The sequence below is a fragment of the Vicia villosa genome, linkage group LG3 (genome assembly GCF_029867415.1).
Source record: "Vicia villosa cultivar HV-30 ecotype Madison, WI linkage group LG3, Vvil1.0, whole genome shotgun sequence".
NCBI lineage: Eukaryota > Viridiplantae > Streptophyta > Magnoliopsida > Fabales > Fabaceae > Vicia > Vicia villosa.
Window position 1 is genome coordinate 113,363,473 of NC_081182.1, and position 11,465 is coordinate 113,374,937.

Sequence of the window (11,465 nt, forward strand, 5' to 3'; positions counted from 1 at the left end):
TATAGACAACATAGCTGAATTTAGAAGAATATCAATCCAATTACAAAATTTGCCACTAAAGCCTAAAGAGGAAAGAGTTTTAAGAAGAAAAGACCAGTTAAGAGTATCAAAGGCCTTTGAAATATCAATTTTCAAGGCAACGTTGCCACTAAAACTCTTGTTTCCAAGAATATTAATAGCCTCAGAAGTGAGGCAAATACCATCTCTAATGTTTCTCCCTTTAATAAAACCTTTTTGCTGAGGAGATATCAAGGAAGGCAAGATGGCAGCTAATCTGTCATCAATGATTTTGGAAATGATTTTGGTTTTAAAATTGGCAAGAGCAATTGGCCTATAATGGTTAATGAGATTAGGCTCATTGTTTTTAGGAATGAGCACAATAGTATTAGAATTATAATTAGGGAGAATACAATCTTGCAGAAAAAATTGAAGCACAGCTGAAACAACATCCTTCTTGATTATGCCCTAATATTTTTGAAAGAAGATAGCACCAAAGCCATCCAGGCCAGTGGCTGAATCTGCTTTTAAATTCATAACAACATGCGTGATTTCCTCCACACTATGGGTAGCAGTCAGCATAGCATTAGTGCTATCATTCACCAAGCTTGGATTGACCTTCTCAATAAGCCCTGTATCATGCATAGAGACACCTTGGTTGAAAAGATTAGAGAAGTGATCAATAATGTGGGATTCAATAACCTGTCTATCTATGGTAACCACATCATTTATATTAAGAGATGAAATCAAATTCTGCTTCCTTCTAATCTTAGCAAAAGTATGGAAAAAATTTGTGTTTCTATCACCCTCTACATGCCATTTAATGTGAGATTTCTCCCTCCAAAATTCCTCTTCAAGGATCAGAGCTCTCTCAAGCTCATTTTGGGCCTTAGCTTCCTCCATTTGAAGATTGTCATTGTATCCACCTAGGCTGATTTTCTGCTGAATATCTTTAAGGGCCTTTTCTGTCTCCTCCACTTTAATCCTCACATCTCCAAAAATGTTTTTATTCCAGTCCTTCAGTCTGTTCTTTAAAAGCTTAAGCTTACTGTCAAGAACATACATTGGACAGCCATAGAACTTGAAGTCCCAAGTATCCTTTATAACTTTCTCACACCCATCATGAAGAGTCCACATTTTAAGAAATTTGAATTGAGATTGAAAATTAGCATTAGCAAAATCCCAAGTGAATAATAAAGGAAAATGATCAGATTTCAGTTTAGAAAGAGTATGACAAACCACAGTGCTACAAATGTCTAACATATCAAGATTACAAATAACTCGATCCAACCTTTTCTCAGTAAAATGCCTGCCCCTCCTACCATTACTCCAAGTGAAGAAATTCCCCACAGTAGGGAGATGAATCAACTTATTAGAATCAGACCAATGGAAAAAATCCTGCATAGGGATACTAGCAGGTGTGTGAGAGCCTTTATACTCATCAGCTCCAATTATAGCATTAAAGTCCCCAAGAAAAGTCCAGGGGTTCATGTTGTTAGCAATAATGTTGTTCAGACTGTTCCAAAGATTCCTTCGAGTAATATAACAAGTGGAAGCATATATGACAGAGAATCCTAAAACTCTGTTATTAAGATTAATAGTAAATGAAATCTGTTGATTATCAATAGAAACAATAGAAGGTTTTAAGGGAGTCCTACAAAAACACCAAAGATTAGGAAGTAAACTACCTCTTTGGTTAAAAGCCAAAGGTTTTAGATCAAACCTGAGCATCCATCAGTCAGGAAAATTGCTATAATCCATCCAAGGCTCAGCAATGAAAACCAAGTCCGGAGAATTCTTCTGGATAAGCCGTTTCAGAGCCAGCCTCGAGGAACCATTAGCAATCCCTCTAATATTCCAGAATATGCACTTCATAAGAAAGGATTTTGTGGACTAGGCATATGACTAGTGTTGTCTGCAGATTTAGCTTTACGATTTCTCTTCTTCTTGCTTGTGACAAGTTGAAAATCTTTTTGCTGAAACAAGTCTACCCCTGGATCGTCCAAGTCTGCCATGTTATACCATGAATCTTGAAGAAAAGTTGTAACCTGTTTTGTGTACCTCTCATCTAATTGTGTCTCTAGGACAAAATCAACCAATTGTGTTGCATCCACAAATTCACTTTCTGAAGAACCTTCAGTACCATTAGATAACTCTTGTATCGGAATCGGTTGAAAAGGAACAATGACTGCCTCTTCATTCCTTTCAGGTTGTTCCACAGTTGGAACCTCACCACTTTTATTAATCCGAGGGGAGAGGATAGGACCTCCAGCATCTGTGTCCTTCTCAGCCTGTAGCCTTTTGTTTTCTTTGGAGCTTTCCCCTAGCAAACTCTTCCTTCCCGTTGGAATATAAATTACTTAAAGTTATGTCAACATTGATTTTAATACCTCGTTCTAAAGGCAGTCTTCTGAATATCGTCATCTTTCACACGAATTTGGTGATACCCAGACCTCAGATTAATTTTACTAAATACACACGCTCCAACCATATGATCCATCAAATCATCAATCTTCGGCAGTGGATACCGATTCTTGATAATAACCTTGTTCAATTGTCTGTAATCCACACACAGCCTCATCGAACCTTCTTTCTTCTTTACTAGCAACACAGGAGCGCCCCATGGAGAAACACTCGAACGGATGAATTTCTTCTCAAGCAATTCTTCCAACTATTTCTTCAGTTCAGCCAACTCAGACAGCGACATACGATACGGTGCCATCGACACTGGACTAGTTCCCGGAGTCAAATCAATAGCATATTCTACTTCTCTTTCTGGTGGTAACTCATTCACATCTTCCAGAAAAACTTCAGGAAAATCACATACCACTGGTAGTTCACTACTTGCTACTTTCTCCTTCAAGTCCATCAGCGCAAATAACATAAACACCGTTGCACCATCTCCGATAGCCTCATTCACCTGTCTAGCAGTCATTTCCAAATCATTAGTACTAACAGCTTCAGGAAATATTATCGTCTTCGAAAAACAGTTGATGTGAACGCGGTTGAATTCCAACCAGTTCATTCCCAGGATTACATCAAGTTGTTTCAACGGAAGGCACACTAAGTCCATCCCGAATTCTCTACCAAAAATATCAACCGGACAATTCAAACAAGAAGATGAAGTAGTTACTAAACCCGACGCAGGAGTGTCAATAACCATACTTCCATTTATGTTAGATATTTCTAAATTCAGCCTCTTAGCACAATCCAATGAAATAAAAGAATGAGTCGCTCCAGTATCTATAATTGCAATTAAAGGTGTGCCATGAATAAAACACATACCTTTAATCAAACGATCCTCTGGAGTAGTCTCTGACCCAGTCAAAGCAAAAACCTTTCCTCTCGATTGGTTCTTCTTTGGCTTAATACAATTCGGACTAATATGACCTTCTTCACCACAATTGTAGCAAGTCACAACCCTTTTCTTACAGTCAGCAGCAACATGACCCAATTGGTCACACTTGAAACACTTCTTCTGATCACTCATATCTACGATGTCCCATCTCACCACAATTGTAGCATCTGACACGAGCACTGGAATCTCCTCCACTAGGTTTCTTCCAATCAACAGCTTTACCTCTACCGTATGGCTTACCCCTATCCATAGGCTTCTTACCCTTTCTATCAACTAACTCGCGAGAGTGAGATGACTTCAGCTTAATGTTATCCTCTTCGAAGATCCTGCTACAGTCCACTAAATCGACAAATCTTTGAATCCTTTGATACCTGATACCTTGCTTGATCTCATCACGAAGACCATTCTCAAATTTGATACACTTTGAGAATTCACTAGCTTCATCATTGTTGTAGTGAACGTAGTACTTCGCCAACTCAACAAACTTCGAGGCATATTCTGGTACCGTCATATTACCTTGAGTCAGCTCCAAGAATTCAATTTCTTTCTTGCCTCGAACGTCCTCAGGTAAGTACCTTCTCAAAAACTCCCTTTTGAACACAGCCCAAGAAACATCTACACCATCAGCATCCAGTTCATCTCTAGTCGCTATCCACCAGTCATCAGCTTCTTCAAATAACATATGTGCACCATACCTCACCTTCAGATTCTCAGCACAATCGATGACTCTAAAAATCCTCTCAATCTCTTTTAGCCATTTTTGAGCACCCACAGGATCATGCGTGCCCTTGAACAATGGAGGATTGTTCCTCTGAAAATTCCCCAATTGCCTGTCAGCACCAATCCCTGCTCCTCCGACATTTCCTCCCAGCACACCAGCAATCATGCCCAGAGCCTCAGCGATAGCATCATCATTTCTTCCACCACTTCCATCCATAGATCTGCTTAAATCACACACAATTTAATCAGAACAAAAGTATCGACAAGTTAACTCGTACTAGTCGCATACACAGGAAAGACTGACACTAAGACTTTGGTCACAACAGCCGACAATGCTCTGATACCACTATTGTAACACCCTTCTAAACCCCGCGGCTTTTAACAAATAAATCAGAGTAAAATGCAAACAAGGGTGCCACATATCATAATAAAATAAACAATTATCTGTCACTGTCATGCATTCACCAAGAGACATCTTAACATATCTCATACTTCAAAATCTCATGTTTACACAGCGAAAATAAATCATCAAATTAGCATCACATCATCAATGCATTAATCCTCAAAATAAATTAAACAAAATAGAGTTATGATCATAAACTCAAAACATTGCATCCCTTAGTGTTACATCTATCAGAGCATGACACTTGATGCTAACTAATATATTGACTTATGAGCCAATCCTCACCAAGTCGAAGCCGCTATCCTCAATCTGAAAATGACAACATGTAAGGGTGAGTCTCATCATAATTAACAAATATTATTGCATCATAAAAAACAATATATCATAGTTATATCATTCACCCAATCATTTCATATTCAGACGTTTCATCATCACACATTCACAAATCATCGAGCCATAACATAAAATACATTATTCATGTTATAAAAAGTCATGCATATGTATGAAACTAACACTATGCATGTGGTACCAACATCATCAATGAGAATACCCACTGACCGATCTAACCTCATCAAGATACGGCCCTGCCAGCACAATTCCATACAATGGGAATTATGCCCTTCACTGAATCCCCACATCATCAGGATTCAGCCCTCAACAAATTATTATGAATGAATGCAAACATATATAAAACATACTTATATCATCATCATTCTATGAGTAACATCATCTCATACTCAAGTCATCATCATCACCATCATCGTTATTGAAGCATGTTTATATATACATTAACATCATTCAATTAAAGCATCCATCAATCAATCATACATATTATTTCATTCAATCCATCATAGTCCAAACGACACTCAAAACAGACCAACGGTTTAAAAGTTACACATCATCAAACTTTCCAAATTCACAAACAGCAGAAATATGCATTTCACGCTGGCCATACGCATACCAACAGAGCCAAAATTCCACAAACACACACCATACGCGTATCAACAGAATCAGATTTCCACACAAACACACATCATACGCATACCACAAGGCCATACGTGTACCAGCTCTTCATCATACGTGTACCAACAGAAGGGCGTATTTTGCTGCGTAACGAGGCGCGTACCATACGCATACCACCCCTCATACGCGTACCATACGCGTATCATACACAAATGGGGAGAACTTCCAGAAACCTGCACTTAAACCAGTCCGTCTTCCTCGCGATCTCATCATATACAGTTTGCGATTTTGGATCAAAAACAGTATTTTTGCACACTAAAACATATAGGATTCATCTATCTTCCATAGTCTATCAACCTATATCAATTTTACTCATCGAAATCCTAATTTCTACTCAAATAGTTAAGGATTTACATTCATGGATTCCAATCTAAGGATGAACACAACAACACAATCAGAATACGGAAACCCATTGATCTAAACAACATCCCTAATCAACATTATCATTCATAACATAATAATAGATACTAATTGGAGAGTCCCCCCTTACCTTAGCCAAGAGTTCTTGATTGGTCTCTCCCTCTACAGTTCTTTTTTCACGTTCTTCGTGTTCCAAACCTTCAGTCTTTCACGTTCTCTCTCTTTCCAAACTTCCTTATTGTTTTATGAAAATAATATTAAAATTAATAAAAGGCTTTACTAACTCAACACCTCTTTACTTACTGACCTCTCACATGGCCCAAATGCCATAACCCATCATTTTTCCAATTATTTTCACAAAATCCATAATAATTCTAATTATTAATTCAATTTCCAAATTAAATTAAAATTAAAAAAATATACAGGTGTTACAAAGATCATTCTAGGTTGTATTCATCATAGACCTACCTCAAATTTTGTAGACTATGTTAAGTCTGACCAGAAGCTCATCTTGTACTACATCATGAAAGGTATTAAAGTTAAAGTGGTTTCCATATTCATCTAGCCTACTTTACAAACTTGTAACTCCTTTCTCAAGAAACTATTTTTCATGCCCAAGGGATGTACTTAAAGATGAAATTTCATACTTCAGTATTACAGAAAAAACAAATAAAAACTCTCATAAGAATTTGAAGTGATCAAGTTGGTGTCTCAAAGTTGTGAAATGTCAAAAACTTTAAAAAAAAATTAGTGTCAAACTACTTGTTTCTTCAATTTGGATGGCTAGTTTTCTCTAAGATGCAAGTTGAATTTATTCAAGTGTTCAACATGAAAGTTGTAGAGGATGATCTCATCTTTCCAAATACTCCAAGAGCATGAATTTATCTTACTCGGGCACCAAGTTTCGAAGAGATGAAGTAACCATGTTAAAATGGTTTGAAAGCCCAATTTCGTGTTCATGTTCATATCCAACACCTAAGCTAATCATGTGATATTGATTTACAGCCTACATTACTTCTACATCTCAATATAATTGATGCTTTACACAAGTCCATGATGCATTAGCCAAATCTCTAAGGCTTTATTCAAGTTTCACTCCATTTTTGATCAAAAGTCATCATTGCCATTTTGAAAAAGAATCCCTTTAAACATAAAGCATGTGTGGAGCCTTATGAAAGGGGTTATTGTAACATCCTACTTTCCCCATTTATTAATTATAAAATATTTTACGAAATGATCAGACTAAGCACAAGTAGGAATGTCACATTTCATAAAAACTCATGAAGTATCAAGTCACTTCATTCCTTATTGCCTAGAAATCAAATTAAATTGTGTAAGTTCAAAATAATTCACTACAAATGGCTCTAAGGCCTCAACGAAATAAACACCAGCAAACTCATGGTTCTACATAATCCAAAAACGAGATACGTAACTAATGAACAAAACAAAATAAATAAAAATCCCATGTTTTCCGTGTTACGTATCTGAGCGACCACTAAGACTCGACCGAGCAACACAAGCTCCATGTTTTACTCAAGTACTTGATTATCTGTACTTCTGAAGAAGCACATACACACCAATGGATAAGGGGTGAGAATTTTATTCAAATAGTTATTAGTGAATATCACATGCTAAGGAGTAGTATATACAAAATCAACACAACAGTTACATATAGAAACAATTAATATAACAACATCTCGCACATTCTCTATGCACAACTCATATTTCAATTATGTATGCAAAGTGATTCACTCATGCGGTACCAAGGAACAAGGTCCTCTATACTAACCTTAGCTTCTTCAAAAAGCTTCCTATTCATTCTATCATTTACCAGCTCTCTTTGAACCATGCCAAGTTTGTCTCTAGCATGCAGAAATTTTTGTTTGGACATAATAATGGGGGCTTCTTCAGTTTGTAGATAACAGGCTGAAGTCTCTTTAATTTAGACCATAAGACATACATAGGTCTACCTTTAAGAGGAGCATTCCAGTTCTCATTTATAGTATCCATAAATCAATCAACTTCTGTAACATAGTTAAGAAATCTAAATCTCTCTTCATACTTAACATGATGCTGACTAGAAAGGAATATCATGACATGATTAGATACTTGAGGAGGCAGAATTTTAAGAGTTGTATTTAAATGGTTTTGAAACCACTCGGCATTCCCTATCACTCTATTAATCCTGGAATAGATGATCCCAACAAGGTGCTTGCTAGACCAAGTGTAGTAATCACCACTGCTGTCCATTTCAAAGAGGCATTTAGACACCATAAGATCTTGTAAATCAGAATATCCAACTTCAGTAACAGCCTTGCTCCCCCTTTTTTGTCTTATGTCTTCAGAACAAAATAAATCTTCAAATAAATTTTACATCCAATAAAATCACATTTAAACATTTTTCAAAACTATTATTCACAAATAAAAATTAATTTATAATAACATCCAAAATAAAACTCACACGTTTAAATAATTTACACCCATTAAAATCACATTTAAATATATTTCAAACTCATTCTTATTATATATAAGTTTATTTATAAATATGTGATTTTTAAAAAACAATGATACATTTTGATAATAAATCTCTAAATAAAATTCACACCCACTAAAATCATATTTAGATATTATTCAAACACATTTAAATACAATTAAAATCTATTTTTTAATTTTGTACATATGTTAACTTGTAAATATATTTGGATCATAAAAATAATCACATTTAAATTACCTTGTTTGAGTTCAAACACGTTTTAATAGTATTTGAATATATTTGAATGTGTTTTTTAAATTATTTAAACGTTTGAATTTTATTTTAGTTGTTATTAGAAATTAATTTTAATTTATATAAAATGCTTTTAAAAAATATTTAAATGTGATTTTAGTGGGTGTGAATTTTAGCTGAAGATTTATTATCAAAACTTCAAATAATATAGTAAATTTAAAAAAAAATATATCAATTACCATTTTAAATTAAATTCAAATTTTAGAACATCTATATCATTATTTTAAATTTAAAACCATTATTTAAAAATTATATAAGTTGCTCTAAATTTATAAGAAATCCACATTATTTGATTTTAATGGTGATTCTAATGATGTGGTGGCAGCACACTGCGGCGGATTCAAATTGTGTATAAAATTAGAGAAAATTAATATTGACGAAATCAAAATTTAATCTTGTTACCGTTTCATAAATTAAAATTACAAAATTGAAAAAATTATAAATATTAATTGCAATATTTTTTTTTTTTTTGACAAGTATTAATTGCAATATTTAAAATACAGTGTTTTTATCATTCCTACAAAATCTTAAATTCCTTTTCATATGCATTACACATAAATCTTTGCCAAAAGCAATCTAAAGGAATTAAATAAATTACTTTTTATTTACTTAACTAAACGAACAAATTCCAAAAAAAATAAATAAATAAAGAAAATAACATATTTTAATTTTTAATTTGAAATTGTCAATCCCATTGAAACGGTGGAATAATCCATACTGCAGGTGGCATTCCTTTAAACCAATGGTAATAAGGGCAGTGCTGTCTAAATGTTTTCTCTTTTACATTATAGATTTTCATATCAAATGCTCCATTAGGGTAAGGTGGTACATCTAAATAAAAATCGGCCGTATAATAAATTGAATCCTTTTGAAGATAATTAGAGAAATATGAAGCTGACACAGCAACAGAATCACTATCACCCACGAATAAGACATTATCTCCCAAACTATCAATTTTCAACATTTGTATAAGTTCACCAGTTTGGAGATCCAATTTTAAATTATATACTTCAAATTTTTTTGTACCTGTACTAGGATCGAGATTATCTTCACCATCGGGGAAGTCAATAAATTTCCGAACAAGCCATAAGTTTTCTTCCAATGATTTTACAAGATAAGCTCGGTCAGCATAATCATTTCCCTTCAAAGAAACAACTTTTAGAGTTATCTTTTCATCTTCTAATTTAGACAAATCAAAAGAGACAATATTATTCCTTCGTCCCACAGCATAGACTAGATCTTTGTAGAATATAACATCACTGAACGAACAATGAATATCATCAACATAAGTCCAAGTATTTTGTCCGGCTTTAAGGAATGCAAGACACATACGCACGCTGTAAATAGCTACAACTACATAATCATGTGGCTTAAATGTAGGATTAGTAGATAAAACAACCTTATGCACGTCAAACTCACCATCCGCGGAACGATTTCTATCCCAATCCAAGAAATAGATGGGTGGTAAAGTGATGGACACTGCATCTTTAAAAGGATTGAGGAGTGTTATAATCGTAACTTTAGAACTATAATCCACCTTGGCTAGCCATCCATAACTTGAACCACAAAGTCTCTTTTCATAAGGTACCGGTAGTCTGAACTTGTAAATTTTTTTTAAGGAAATTCCGTATAAACTTCGCTCCATTCTGCAATTTTCTGTGGGAACCATAAGCATGGGCAATACATTATTATGTATTTGCCGATTTTGATAGTTAAACTTTGCAATGGAATACCAATTCTTACATACGAAGCTGAAACAGATGTGATCTATACGCTCTACTAACTTATCAAAAATTAAACTTAAAGGAAGTGCTTCTAAGTTACTCCAATCTATCGCCATAGACAATATTGAAAACAAGAAAAGAGAAAGATTATTTGTTTTTTTTTTTCAAAAGTAAGAAAAAAAAGTAGTTTGAAACTATCAGAAAATCAAAGTGTACGTTGTTTCATATATTTATATTAAAATATTTCAATCTTCATTATCGTATGACATAAAATTAGGGATTATGTTTCAGAAAATCTTTGCAATTGATAAGGGGGTTTCTATGTTTGGGTCAAATCACATCAAATCAAATATTCAAAATATAATTATGTTTTATATTTTCTTATAATGTTAAGGATGCAAAGTAAATACTTTTTAACCATTCAAAATATGATTATGTTTTAGATTTTCTTATAAAGTTAAAGATACGAGATAAATACTTTACTTATTTATTTATTTCTTTTTGTTATTTTATTAACAACGTTTATAATCAACGAAATTTTCTCGATTAAAAAGCCAAAATTTCTTAGAAAAATGCTAACGGTTTATAAATACTTTATTTTTTAAGATTTTTTCTTTTTAAATATACTTTCACAAAAAAAGAAAACTCAAGTTATTGCTGCCGTTTGATAAGTTAATGATAAGAATATTAATTTGTGCTTATAAAAAAAATTAATTTGTATTATCTTAATATAACAATAAATTATGAATTTCGTTAGACAAAATCTCTGTAATTATAAGTATATTCTGGTAAAGGATAAAATCCTCGCGTAGCAAACACAATTATATTTTAATTTTTCTTTATGAAATAAAAAATCTGATATTTTAACTTGTATTGTATTACTGATTCTTTTCTTTTTTTTATAATAAAATTGCAAAATTATTTTCTTGTCAAAGGTAATTAACAAGAAAAAATTGAGAAAGTTTAAATTTTATTTAAAACTGAGTCAAAATCATCTTTCGTTTGATTTTATTACAAGAAAAAATTGAGGAAGTCAAAATTTTAGTATATATTTGAATAAATAAATTGAAATTACTTTTTGACATATTATACTAA

At 33.4% G+C, this 11,465-nt stretch overlaps 1 protein-coding gene across 1 annotated transcript; it reads right to left on the reverse strand.

The window, feature by feature from the left end:
* Nucleotides 1–9,331: 9,331 nt before the first annotated feature.
* Nucleotides 9,332–10,486, reverse strand: LOC131658824 (F-box protein SKIP23-like). Its single transcript, XM_058928075.1, has one exon. It carries the CDS (start codon nucleotides 10,484–10,486, stop codon nucleotides 9,332–9,334), a length of 1,155 nt encoding a protein of 384 aa, XP_058784058.1.
* Nucleotides 10,487–11,465: the final 979 nt, after the last annotated feature.

Excerpts from the sequence above, each read along its gene's own strand:
- LOC131658824 (XM_058928075.1), bottom strand. The coding sequence starts at position 10,486 with ATGGCGATAGATTGGAGTAACTTAGAAGCACTTCCTTTAAGTTTAATT.